At 42.0% G+C, this 14,672-nt stretch overlaps 1 protein-coding gene across 1 annotated transcript in view; it reads right to left on the reverse strand.

Moving 5' to 3' along the window:
- Positions 1-13,937: 13,937 nt before the first annotated feature.
- FGD4 (FYVE, RhoGEF and PH domain containing 4) overlaps positions 13,938-14,672 on the reverse strand; it is a 214,293-nt gene continuing 213,558 nt past the window's right edge. The window contains exon 18 of the mRNA XM_072798413.1: positions 13,938-14,235. Coding sequence (XP_072654514.1) covers positions 14,216-14,235 — 20 coding nt within the window. The 3' untranslated portion in view covers positions 13,938-14,215. The remainder of the gene's footprint in view (positions 14,236-14,672) is intronic.

The raw sequence follows: 14,672 nt of genomic DNA on the forward strand, positions 1-14,672 counted from the left end.
GAACCATAGATATGCTCATTATTACTGGGGTATTATTCACAGCCAATAGCTAGGAAATATACAAACACATCTATATATCTATACACATACCTATATCTGTATTTATATCTATATCACTATACCCATCTAGCTAGATAACTGTATAAAACCACGTATTCCTACTGATTCCTGAATTCTAGTCCAAAAACAGGATTTATTAACATGTTCCCCCTTTCCATGCTGCCTTCTCTGACAAATTTGGCTTCCATTATCCTCAACATACTACTTATTTGCTCAGTTCTAAAACTCAGCAAAAGTAATGTTAGAAATGTGAAGCCATACCACGGGGAAAAACAAACCGAAGACCTAGAATTCAATATTTGTTTGTACATCTATTTGTCTTTAGCTTAAGAATATATAGTCAATATTCTATAGTTAAAAGCGTGCATTAATTCTAATTTTTATCTTCAGTTTGGCTGTGTTATTCATTTGGTATTATTTGATATATATAGATAGGTTCACTTGTTTGCATTTGTATTCCATTTTAGGTTTTATTTCACAATCTTAGTTTTATTATGCATGTGTATATAGAACATTAAGATGGTTCAAAAGTCAAAACCCAACAAAAAAGGTATATTTAGAAAAGCATCATGACTGCTTTAGCAAATAATTTTTCTTTTAAAAAATATTTTATTTTTATGAGAAGGAGAATGCAAGCTAGCACAAGTTGGAGGGAGAAGGAGAGGGAAAAGTAGATTTCCCACTGAGCGGGGAGTCTGACAATGCCTGACCTGACAACAACAACGCAGGGATTAATCTCAGGACCATGCGATCATGACCTGAGCTGAAGGCAGATGCTTAACTGACTGAGCCACTGAGGTGCCCCACAAATCTTTTCTTTATTGGAGGTTCCTTCTCCTATATGTATAACTGAGCCTGGGCCTTTGATTCATTCTCCTTATATCCCATGTCTGCTTGCTCTCCACTCCTCAAGCATGCATAAGCACATACTGTGGAGAAGATAGTGAAAAACTACAAGATGATCTTTATTTTTTTTTAATATTTTTATTTATTTATTCATGAGAGACAGAGAGAGAGAGAGAGAAAGAGAGAGGCAGAGGGAGAAGCAGGCTCCATCAGGGAGCCTGACGCGGGACTCGATCCCGGGTCTCCAGGACCAGGCCCTCGACCAAAGGCAGTGCTAAACCACTGAGCCACCCAGGCTGCCCCCAAGATGATCTTTAGGATAAGATTTGTTTCTTCCACCGTTGGACATGATTGTCTATAGAAACAATATTCATAATTTTTTCGATAACAATATACTTAGTGATTTAAAATATTGTTTCTTGTAAAAATACCATAATGGACTATAAGGTCCAATCTTACTGTATAAAGCAGAGTTTCCTTTACTAAGACAAAGCAACCTGGCTTTGTTTTTACTTAAATGCAGGACCAAAACAATCCATGAATCACTTCCTCTATGAAGTGACTGCAGACTAGGCCCTCATTATCCAAACCCTGGACCAGGTCCACTCTGCCAGCCCCACTTCCTCAGGACATGTGTCTTTCAGGGCCTCTGGCTCCTTTTAGAACAGTGACCAGCTGCCTCTAATTTCCTGAGTCCAGGTGTTGTGGTGATGGTGGTGATAGTGGGTTTAGACCTATCTTTGAAAGCAAATATCCATTATGAAAAAATTAAGATTGTCGTCACCGTATTTTGAAGTCCTTGACTACGTTTTAAACACTTAATCAGAAATCTGGTTTTGTTATTAAAACAGTTTAGCTATATAAAATGTTGATTTTCTTTCCTCTCAGCCTCTATTCCACAACAATTTGGTATTTTTGAAGAAAGATTCTGTTCATTTTTTTCCCCTTTTACATAACCTAGCTTGTGCACTGAATAAATATTAATGGAGTTCTTAAAATGTGCCAGGCACTGTATTGTAGATTTGGGACATCAGTGATCAAAACGACAAATGGAGTTTATTTGGAACTTATTTTCTAATAGGTAGAAACAGACATTAAAAATAAATCTAAAAATGGCTAATTATTTTGCTATAAGATACTAAGTGTTATGGGAAAAATAGATCAGATTAAGGAGAAATGGGAGTTACATTGGTAGTGAAGGCAGTTGTAATCTAAAATAACATGGTCAAGAGAGATTGAGATGGTGAGATCTGAACAAAGACTTGAAATTGGTGAGGGTAGGAGCAGGTATCGGGAAGGAGCATTGCAGGAAGAGGGTACGGCCAGTGTATGTACTATAAGGCTGAAGTGTACTTGGCTTCTTTAACGAAAAGCAAGATGTATGGTACAGGCTGCTAGTGGTGGTGAGACATAGAGGGTCTAGGAGTTCATTCAAAGCCCTGGACTTTTATTCTGACTGAAATGGGGAGTTCCTGAAGGGACTGGGTGGAAAAGTAACCCAATCTGACTTGTGCTTTAACTGACTGCCCTGGCTGAATATTTGACAATGGCTGGGGTGGAATGGAAGCTTTGAGACTAAGTAGAAAGCTACTGCAATAATGTAGGCAAAAGATGATGGTGGTTTTCAGGCCAGAATGGTAGCAGTGAAATTGGTGAGAAAGAATCTGATTGTATATTTGGGTGAACTAATAGAATTTCCTGACGTACTGGATGTGTAGCCTGAGAAAGAAAGGAAAAAGATTATGGATGGAACAAGTTTAATGGGGAAACATCAGGAATTCAGTTTAAATTTGAGAGTTAAATCTGAGGGTTAGACATTTGAGATGTCTACTAGATATCCAAGTGGAGATGACTTTGTTGGTTAGATAAATGTTTCTGGCATGCAGAAGAATAGTAGGAGCTGAATATGTAAAATTAGGAGTTGGCAGCTAGAAATTTATATGTGATCACCACTGGAATGAGTGTGGATAAAGAAGAGAACCCAGCCCTGGGTACCCCTAAGAAGTCTAGAAGAAATGTAGAAAGGAGATCAAGAAAGAGTGTTTAGAGGAGTAGAAAGAAAACCAAGGGTTGGGGGTCCTGAAAACTAAGTGAAGAAGGTGGATTAAGGAGGGGAGTATAATTAGTTTGTCAAATGCTACTATACTAATAAGTTAAAAACTTAGAGTTGACCATTGGATTTAGCATCATGGAAATCATTTGGTCATGTTGAGAAGAGCAGTATGTATGTATGTATGTATGTATTATGTATGTATGTATTTCTTGCGGTTCTTTTTTCCCCAAGCAGAGGCAAAGGGAGAAGCAGGCTCCCTGCAGGGACCTAGGACCCTGGGATTAAGACCTGAGCCAAAGGCAGAAGCTCAACCACTGAGCCACCCAGGTGCCCCAAGAGCAATTTTATTTAAATGGTGGACAGGAGCAAAAGCCTAATTGAAATACATTCAGGAAAGAATGGGAAAAGAGGAATTGGAGATGGTAAATATAGAAAACTCTTTCAAGTACCGCTCCAAAGGGAAGAGAAAATGGAGGATGCCCAAATTTGATAGATGCCTCAATGAGGTTGTGAGAGATTGTGGAAGTCCCCTGTGATTAGTTTTCTCAGTAAAGTAGGAAAGAAGGTCATCAATGGGGACCCAGGAGGAGGGAGAAGGTGATGGAGATTTGAAGAAAAAGGAGATGTGAAATATTAATCTAATAATAAATTAAAAGTGAGACCAATCCATGTAGTTGTTTTGGACAATTGCAAAGGCATTGGCATGGAGAAGACAGAGATGAATAAATCAGTTTTTAGTTTTTTGGATTTTCTTTTTAAAGATTTTATTTATTTGAGAGAGAGAGAACTAGAGAGCAAGAGAGTACATGCACAAGCAGGGGGAGGGGTGAAGGGAGAGGGAAAAGCAGACTCCCCGCTGAGCAGCTGCAAACACTAGGACTGATAATGAATTCCTCAGAGAGCCTACAATCCTGGGATCATGACCTGAGCCAAAGTCAGACACTTAACTGACTGAGCCACCCAGGCATTCCAAATCAAGTTTTAGTTTTGCCAAGCAAGTAAGACAAAGCTAGAAAGGAGCAAGGAAGCTGAATGAATGCCAAGGAGTGATTATAGTGATTGAACATGGTATTTAAACTGGGTGAAGGGGGAAGAGAGGAGGACATCGAGAGCTTAGTAACAAATTACTTAGCCTCTCTAAACATGTTTTTTCTTCTTCTTTTTAAAAGTATTTATTTGGGGGAGAGAGAGAGAGAGAGAGAGAGAAAGAGAGAGAGAGAATGTGAGCAATCAGAGAGGCAGAGGGAAAGGAAGAGAATCTTCAAGTATCCCACTGAGTGTGGAGCCCAGTGGGCTGGATCCCACAACCCATGAGATCACGACCTGAGCCAAAATCAAGCATCTGATGCTACCCAGGTACCTCACTAAACCTATTTCTTACCTGAAAATCTGTGTGTGCCATTGTGAGGCTTATGTGAGATGATATATATATAGAACACTCAAAGGACCAAGCACTGAATAGATATTCAGTGTTTCTCAAATGAGTTTTCCATCAAGATCACCTGGGGAATTTTATTTTATTTTATTTTATTTATTTATTTATTTTTTTTGGAATTTTAAAAACGAATACCCAGAGCCCAATCCAGGCAAACTGGATTTCTGAGGGTACGGCCAGGTCATCACTGTTTATTTCTCAGGGGATTCTTTTTTTTTTTTTTTTTTTAAAGATTTTATTTATTTATTCATGAGAGACACACAGAGAGAGGCAGAGACATAGGAAGAGGGAGAAGCAGGCTCCATGCAAGGAGCCCGATGTGGGATTCAATCCTGGGTCTCCAGGATCATGCCCTGGGCTGAAGGCAGGTGCTAAACCACTGAGCCACCCAGGGATCCCTTCTCAGGGGATTCTAATGTGTAGACAGGCTGCAAACTTTTGAATTAACCAAACAAGGGGATCCTGGGTGGCTCAGTGGTTTAGCACCTGCCTTCAGCCCAGGGCGTGATCCTGGAGACCCAGGATTGAGTCCCACGTTGGGCTCTCTGCACGGAGCCTGCTTGTGTCTCTGCCTCTCTCTCTCTCTCTCTCTCTCTCTGTGTGTGTGTGTCTCGCGTGAATAAATAAATAAAATCTTAAAAAAAAAAAGGAATTAACCAAACAATCTCTATTAAGATTAGCAATTAGGTAGACTGGAGGGAATATGGCAGTGCATAAGGATCCTGAGTTCACGTCTTCCCATGGATACTCTGAGGGAACTATTATATGCACTGCAACTCACTCTGAAAAAAATCTGAAGACTTCCAAAACAGCTCTCTCACTGCTGAAATCGTGGAGAAATCTGCACCAGAAAGAATGGGGGGCACCTGGGTGGCTCAGTTGGTTGAGTATCTGACTCTTGGTTTTGGCTCAGGTCATGATCTTGGAGTCCTGGGATTGGGCCCCAAGTGGGCCTCCAAACTCAGCAGGGAGTCTGCTTAAGGATTCTACTCCCCTCCCTCTGCCCCTCTCCTCTCCTCTCCCCAGCTGGTGCACACACTATCTAAAAAAATAATTTTTCTAAAAGAAGAGTAGGAAGGGCAGGCACATGGTAGGAAACCAAGCCCCAGTGTGGCTGTCCACAAGAAGGGGTTAGTTATGTTACAAGCACTCAGGAACAAGGGGATCAAGCCCCACACCGGGCATCCTCAGCCCTATACCTATACCAGGAAGACAAGCCTCCATAACACCTGGCTTTGAAAATCAGGAGAGCTTAACTGGGAAAGCAGGAGGGTAATAGGAAACAGAGTCCCTGCTCTTAAAGAGCCAGTGTGCTATGCCACCTACTCTGAGATCCAGAGTTTGAAAAGTGCCTATATGTGAAGATTTATTGACCAATTTTAGGATGTGTGCTGGAGGGACAGAACTGGAGGAGCTTTCTCTGGGAATGCAAGTGCTGGTGGGCACCATTTTTCTTGTCCTCCTTCAGCCTAGTTAAACAGACAAGTATAGGTGCAAGTTCAGACTCTGTCCATTTATCTTGCTAGCACTCCAGTATTCCCCTGCAGACCTGCCCCCCTAATCTACCCATTTACCCCAGGAGGCAGCCTTCCAAAGGGGCTCCTGCTCCACCAGACCTGGCAGGCAGCCTGTCAGGACTGACAAGCTTTCCAGAGTGACTACTGCCCTGTCATACCTAGTGGGGCCCAATACCTCTCCAGAGTACTAGGGATGGGGTAGCTAGTTCCATCCACCAGCCACATCTCTCAGCCAGCCACCATGGGGACAAGCCCTGCCCACCATAAGCCCTGTAGTCCTGGGCAGTCATTGCTGACAAGTAGGCTGAAGGGCAGCTCTGCTCACCAGTATGCCTCCAGCAGTTGTGACTCAGACATAATAGGAGGGCACAGGAGATACCCTGGAGCATCTGGTTCTAGTGACCAGGAGAGATTGTGCTAATGGGACAACAGGACACTTTCTACAAATGCCCACTACCTTCAAGACCAGGAAATGTCACCGACCTACCTAAGACATAGAAACAAACATAGAAAGTCAAGACAAAAGGAAACAGAAGAATAAGTTCTAAAAACCTCAGAAAAGAGCTAAATAAAAATGGATGAGCAACCTAGTTCATAAAGAGTTCAAAGTAATGGTAATAAAGATGCTCACTGGAATTGAGAGAAGGGTGGAGGACTCAGTGAGAACGTCAGCAAAGAGAAAGAAAATATTTAAAAGAACCAGTCAGAGCTGAAGAATAACTGAAATGAAAAAATACACTAGGGGGAATCAGCAGCAGATCATTGGATGCAGAATAGTTCAGTGATCTGGAGGGCAGCTAGTGGGAAGTAGACATGCCAAAGAGCAGGAAAAAAAAAAGATAATTAAAAAAACAAGGATAAGTTAAGGGAACACTGTGTCAACATCAAATGGACGAACATTTGCATTATATAAATCCCAGAAGGAGGAGAGAGTAAGGGGGAGAAAACCTATGGGAAAAAATAATAGCCAAAGACTTCCCTAACTAGGGGAAAGATACAGGCATTCAGGTCCAGGAAGCACAGAGAGCCCCAGAGAAAATGAACTCAAGGAGATTCACACCTAGACACATAAAAATTAAAATGACAAAAAAATAAAGACAGAATCTTTAAAGCATCAAGAGAAAGGCACATCATTATGTACTCGGGAGACTCCATAAGGAAGGCTATCAGCTAATGTTTCAGCAGAAACTTTGCAAGACAGAAGAAAGTGGCATGATATACTCAAAGTGCCAAAAGGAAACAAGGCCTTTCAACTAAAAAAAAAAAAAACCTACAACTGGAGAGAAGAACATGGCAGCTGAGAAGAAGGACTCTAGGTTTGCCTTATCCCACAAACACAACCGGGTAACTCTCAAATCATTCTAAATATCCCAGAAATTGACCTGAAGACTGACAGAACAAACTCCACAACTAAAGGGAGAGAAGAGGCCACATCAAAGGTCGGAATTAAAGAGACGTGGCTTGGGGGAGAAACAGATCTTATGTACTGCAGAGGGGAGGAAGCATCGGTTGTGCAGGGGAGAGAGAGAGACAGAGACAACGAGAGAGAGAAAGATGCACAGGGGAATGAACAAGGAGACAATTTCCTGAAAACCACTGGTTTGGAAAATGAGAGGTACTGAATTTCAAGAGTTCTTACAACCAGTGGGGCTTAAAGCCTGGAGTTCTAGGGTAGCCCTGGTGGCGCAGCGGTTTAGCGCTGCCTGCAGCCCGGGGTGTGATCCTGGAGACCTGGGATCGAGTCCCACATCGGGCTTCCTGCATGGAGCCTGCTTCTCCCTCTGCCTGTGTCTCTGCCTCTCTCTCACTCTCTCTGAATGAATGAATAAATAAATCTTAAAAAAAAAAAAAAAAAAAAAGCCTGGAGTTCTAAAGGTCAGCAGGCTCCATCCATGTTATTGCAAATGGCAAGATTTCATTTTTTTGATGGCTGAATAGTATTCCATACCACTTCTTTATCCATTCATCTGTCAATGGACATCTGGGCTCTTTCCATACTTTGGCTATTGTAGACATAGCTACTGTGAACATCGGGATGCAGGTGCCCTGTCGTTTCACTACATCTGTATCTTTGGGGTAAATGCCTAGTAGTGCAATTGCCAGGTCATAGGGTAGCTCTATTTTCAACTTTCTGAGGAATCTCCATACTGTTTTACAGAGCAGCTGCACCAGCTTGCATTCCCACCAGTCGTAAGAGGGTCCCCTTTCTCCACATCCTCTCCAACACTTGTTGTTTCCTGTCTTGTTAATTTTCCCCATTCTCACTGGTGTGAGGTGGTATCTCATTGTGGCTTTGATTTGTATTTCCCTGATAGTGATGTTGAACATTTTTTTCATGTGTCTGTTGGCCATGTGTATGTCTTCTTTGGAGAAATGTCTGTTCTGTTAAGTGAAATAAGTCAATTAGAGAAAGATAATTATTCTACGATTTCACTCTTATGTGAAATTTAAGAAATAAAGCAGGAACACAGGGAAAGGGAGGGAAAAATAAAACAAGATGAAATCAGAGAGGGAGACAAACCATAATCCCAGGAAAGAAACTGAGGGTCGCTGGAGGGGAGAGGGATGGGGAGGTCGGGGTAACTGGGTGATGGACATTAAGGAGGGAACGGGATATAATGAGCACTGGGGGTTATATGAGACTGATGAATCACTGAACTCTACCTCTGAAATTTACAATACATTATATGTTAATTAATTGAATTTGAATTTAGAAAATTAAAAAAAAAAATAAGGGTCAGTAGGTGTAGTCGAGATAGAGACCTGAGGGCACTGCCTTGCTTCTGAAGAAAAGGCAGGCAAACAACACAGAGGCAGACAGCATGGAAATAGCGGCCTAAAAGACACTTGGGGCACACCATAGTGAGATTATTCATTCTTTTTGGAGCACATCCCTGAGAAGCAGCATTCACGGAGACACCACTGGCCAGCACCATTTCCTTCCCCCATCCCTCAGCATCAATAGAGCAACCTGAGGGAAGCAGCGCAGCACCAACACCAGCTGCCTACCCTGCTCATACCAAGCGCCACCTCTGCTCTGAGGCAAGCTTGCCTCAGCCCCAGCTTGGCAGGCTCCTCCTCCTACCATGTCTTTAATGCCTGGAAGGGTTTTTCTAAAAATTAATTAATTTTTAGGTAAGCTCTACGCCCAATGAGAAGCCCAACACAGGGCTTGAACTCACCACCCTGAGATCAAGACCTGAACTAAGATCAAGAGTTGGATGCTTAACTGACTGAGCCACCCAGCTGCCCCTAAAGCCTGGAGTTTTATTTTATTTTATTTTTAAATATTTTATTTATTTATTCACGAGAGACAGAGAGAGGCAGAGGCATAGGCAGAGAGAGAAGCAGGCTCCATGCAGGGAGCCGGATGTGGGACTCGATCCCAGGACTCCAGGATCATGTCCCGGGCCAAAGGCAGGTGCCCAACCATGGAGCCACCCAGGTGCCCCTAAAGCCTGGAGTTTTAAAGGTCAGCAGGCTTGGCTAGGAGGGCAGTGCTCTGCCTCTGGAGAGAAGGCAGGCAAAAAACCCAGAGGCAGTCAGCATGGAAACAGTATCTGAAAAATGCCTGGGACCCATGGGGGAGTGGGGGACGATTACTCATTCTTCTCAGGGCACTTCCCTGAGAGGCAGCATTCATGGAGACACCCCTTGGAACAAAGGAGCTGGCTGGTGCCATTTCCCTCCTCCGCCCCTCGGCATAAACACAGAGCCACCCAAGGGAAGCAGCTCAGCACCCACGCTGGCTGCCTAACTTCCAGCAAGCCCCACTCCCTTGTGTTCTGGAAGAACTGCCCTCAGTCCCAGAATGGAGGACCCCTCCCCCAGGAGACCAGAATAACCCCATGCCCACACCACATCTGGCCAGATCAGAGCACACCTAGTTAAAAGTTGCCATATGCAGGCCAGGAACCAAAAACTGGCCACAGCAGGCAAGACGAGCCTCCACGGATCATGATCCTTAAGGACAGGGCAGCTGCAACACAAAAGCACAGGGCATGCAGCACACACCAGAGACATTCCTTGAAGCACAGGCCCTGGGCACTACATGACCTCTTCTTCATAAGGCCATTATTTCCAGGAGCGGGAGACAAAACTGGCTTTTCTAACACAAGAAGAAGGTAGAGACTTAGACAAAATGCAAAGATGGAGGCATTTTTCCCAAATGAAAGAACAAGATAAGGCTATGGCCAGAGATCTAAGTGAAACAGATAGAAGTAATATGCCTGATGGAGAATTTGAAGCAACAATGAAGATACTCACGGGGCTTGAGAAAAGAGTGGAAGATACCAGAAGAGATCCTCACCACAGAGATAAAGAAGAGTCAGAAGTGAGGAATGCAGTAAATGAGATTAGAAAATAGGCTTGATGGGCACCTGGGTGGCTTAGTGGTTTAGCATCTGCCTTTGGCTCAGGTCGTGATCCCAGGATCCTGGGATTGAGTGGAACATCAGGCTTCCCACAGGGAGCTTTCCTCTCCCTCTGCCTATGTCTCTGCCTCTCTCTGTGGGTCTCTCATGAATAAATAAAATCTTAAAAAAAAAAAAGAGAGAAAATAGACTTGATGTTGGAAGAAGCAGAGGACTGAATAAGTCTACTGAAGACAAAATGGTGGAAAATAATGAAGCTGAATAACAAAGAGAAAGAAGAATTACAGGCGGCACAGGTGGCTCATGGTTTAATGCCACCTTCAGCCCAGGGCATGATCCTGGGGACCCAAGATAGAGTCCCACGTCGGGCTTCCTGCATGGAGCCTGCTTCTCCCTCTGCCTGTGTCTGTGTCTCTCCTCTCTGTGTCTCTCATGAATAAATAAATCTTAAAAAAAAAAATAAATAAATAAAAAGAGAAAGAAAGAAGAATTAGGGGACACAAGAATAGACTTAAGGAAATCAGTGACTCCATCAAACATAAAAAAACATTTGTATTATAGGAGTCCCAGAAGAAGAAAGAGAAAAGGGGGGCAGAAAATTTATTTCAAGAAATAGCAGAAAACTTCCCTTAAATGGGTAAGGAAACAGAAAGACAGATGCATGAGGCACAGAAAACTCCCATTAATAGCAACAAAAGCAGGCCAAACTAAGACATACTGTAATTAATATTGCAAAATTCAGTGATAAAGAAAAAAATCTTACAAGCAGCAAGACAAAAGAAATCCTTAACTTACAAGGGAAGACCCATAAAGCTAACTGGAGATTTTTCAACAGAAACTTGGCAAGACAGAAGGGACTGGCATGATACAGTCAAAGTGCTGAGCAGGAAAAAGCTGCAGCCAAGAATCCTCTATCCAGCAACGCTTTCATTCAGAATAGAAGCAGAGATAAGAAGTCTCTCAGACAAAATCTAAAGGAATTGGGGCACCTGGGTGGCTCAGTTGGTTAAGCGTCTAACTCTTAATCTCAGCTCAGGTCTTGATCTCAGGGTCGTGAATTCAAGCACCACATTGGGCTTCACACTGGGCATGGAGTCTACTTAAAAACAACAACAACAACAACTAAAGGAGTTTGTGACTGCTAAACCAGCCCTGAAAGAAAAGAGCGGACTTTTGCAAAAGAGTGCAAAAGAGAAACTAAAAGTGACAAAGGATCAGAGAAAATCTTTGGAAACAACAAACAAGTAATAAAATGGTGATAAATACATATCTATCAACAATTACTTTGAGGGGCACCTGGCTGGCTCAGTAGGTGGAGATGCAACTCTTGATTTGGGGGTTGTAGGTTTGAGCCCCATGTTTGGTGTGAGGATTACTTAAAAATCTTTAAAAAAAATTACTTTGAATGAAGGTAGACTAAATGCACCAAACAAAAGAGATAGGATGTCAGAATGGATAAAAAAAAAAAAAGAAAAGAAAAGAAAGGAAAAGAAAAGAAAAATAAGACCCATCTATATGCTGCCTATGAGAGACTATTTTATTTTAAAGATTTTATTAATTTATTTGAGAGAGAGAGAGAGAGAGCATGAGAGGGGGGAGGGTAAGAGGGAGAAGCAGATGCCCTGCTGAGCAGGGAGCCTGATGTGGGCTCCATCCTGGGACTCTGGGGTCATGACCTGAGCTGAAGGCAGACGCTTAACTGAGTGAGCCACCCAGGCACCACAAGAGATTCATTTTAGACCTAAAGACACCTGCAGATTGAAAGTGAAGGGATGAAGAAACGTTTGTCACACAAATGGACAGATCATCTAAGCAGGATAACAAGGAAACAATGGCTTTGAAGGACACACTGGACCAAATGGACTTAACAAATATATTCAGAACATTCCATCCTAAAACAGCAGAATATACATTCAAGTAGACATAGGACATTCTCCAGAATAGATCACATATTAGGTCACAAAACAAGCCTCAACAAATACAAAAAGAGTGAAATCATACCATGCACCTTTTCTGACCATACACTATGAAACTAGAAGTCAACCACAAGAAAAAATTTGCGAAGACTACAAATACACGGAGGCTAAACAACAATAAATGGGGATCCCTGGATGGCTCAGCGGTTTAGCGCTGCCTTTGGCCCAGGGCATGATCCTGGAGTCCCAGGATCGAGTCCCACATCAGGCTCCCTGTGTGGAACCTGCTTCTGTCTCTGCCCCACCCCCCTCTCTCTGTCCCTCGTGAATGAATAAATAAATAAAATCTTAAAAAAAAAAAACACAACAATATATGGATCAGCCAAGAAATCAAAGAAGAAATTAAAAACATACATGGAAACAAATGAAAACACAATAGTCCAAAACCTTTGGGATACAGCAAAGGGAAAGAAATGTATAGCAAAACAGGCCTACCTCAAGAAACAAGAAAAATTTCAAATAAACCACCTAGCATTATACCTAAAGGAACTAGAGAAAGAACAACAAATGAAACCTGAAGCCAGAATGAAGGGAATAATAAAGATCGGAGCAGAAATAAATGATACAGAAACTTAAAAAAACAAGAAAACAACAACAAAAAAACAATGCAACAGATCAATGAAACCAGGAGCTGGTTCTTTGAAAAAAATAATAAAATCAATAAATCTCTAGCCAGACTTATCAAAAGGAAAAGATAAGGGGGGCAGCCCGGGTGGTGCAGCAGTTTAGTGCCTCCTGCAGCCCAGGGCGTGATCCTGGAGACCCTGGATTGAGTCGCACGTCAGGCTCTCTGCATGGCACCTGCTTCTCCCTCTGCCTGTGTCTCTGCCTCTCTCTCTCTGTGTCTCTATGAATAAATAAATAAAATCTTTAAAAAAAAAAAAAAAAGGAAAAGATAAGGGTCCCAAACAAATGCAATAAAAAATAAAAGGGAGAAGAAATAGGGTGCACCTGGGTAGTTCAGTCAGTTAAGCATCTGCCTTTGGCTCAGGTCATGATCCCAGGGTCCTGGCATCAAGTTCCACATCAAGCTCCCTGATAAGTGGGGAGTCTGCTTCTTCCTCTCCCTCTGCCCCTTTCCCCACTCATACTTTCTCTCTTGTTCACTCTCTAATAAATAGATAAAATCTTAAAAAAATAAAAAAGAGAAGAAATAACACCACAGAAATACAATTATGAGAGAATATTATGAAAAACTATATGCCAACAAACTGGACAACTGAGAAAGAAATGGATATGTTTCTACAAATGTATGAACTACCAAAACTGAAACAGGAAGAAATAGAAAATTTGAACAAATTAATAACCAGCAAAGAAATGGAATCAGTAATCAAATATCTCCCAACAAACAAAAGTCCAGGGCCAGATGGCTTCCTAGAGGAATCCTACCAAACATTTAGAGAAGAGTTAATACCTCTTCTCAAACTGTTCCAAAAAATAGAAATGGAAGGAAAACTTCCAAACTCATTCTATGGGGCCAGCCTTCCTCTGATTCCAAAACCAGATAAAGATTCCACTAAAAAAAAAAAAAGATAATTACAGGCCAATATCCTTAATGCACATGGGTGCAAAAATTCTCAACAAAATACTAGCAAATTGAACTCAATAGTACAGTAAAAGAATCACTCACCACTCACCAATCAAGTGGGATTTATTCCAGGACTGCAAGTGTGGTTCAATATTCACAAATCATTGTGATACAGGACATTAATAAGAAAAAGGATTAGAACCATATGATCCTTTCAATAGATGTAAAAAAAACATTTGACAAAGTACAGCATCCATTCATGATAAAAACTCTCAACAAAGTAGGGACAGATGGAACATACCTCAACATCATAAAGGCCATGTATCAAAAGACCCACAGCTAATATCCTCAATGGTGGAAAACAGAGTCTTTCCTCTATAGTCTTGTTCCAGGCCAAGACAGGGATGCCCACTTTCACCACTCTTTTTTAACATAGTACTGGAAGTCCTATCCTCAGCAATCAGACAACAAAAAGAAAGAAAAGACATTCAGATCAGCAAGGAAGAAATCAAACTTCCACTATTCAAATGACATGATACTCTATGTAGAAAAGACTCCACACCAAAACATTGCTAGAATACACAAATTCAGTAAAGCTGCAGAATATAAAATCAATGTACAGAAATCTGTAACACTTCTATACAATAATGAAGCAGTAGAAAAAGAAATCAAGGAATTGATCCCATTTACAATTGCACCAAAACCCGTAAGATACTTAGGAATAAACCTAACCAAGGTTGTAAAAGACCTGTACTCTGAAAACTATAAAACACTGGTGAGGGGCAGCCCCGGGTGGCTCAGTGGTTTAGTGCTGCCTTCAGCCCAGGGCGTGATCCTGGAGAACCAGGATCGAGTTTCACGTCGGGCTCCCTACATGGAGCCTG

The sequence above is a fragment of the Canis lupus genome, chromosome 25, assembly GCF_048164855.1.
Source record: "Canis lupus baileyi chromosome 25, mCanLup2.hap1, whole genome shotgun sequence".
NCBI lineage: Eukaryota > Metazoa > Chordata > Mammalia > Carnivora > Canidae > Canis > Canis lupus.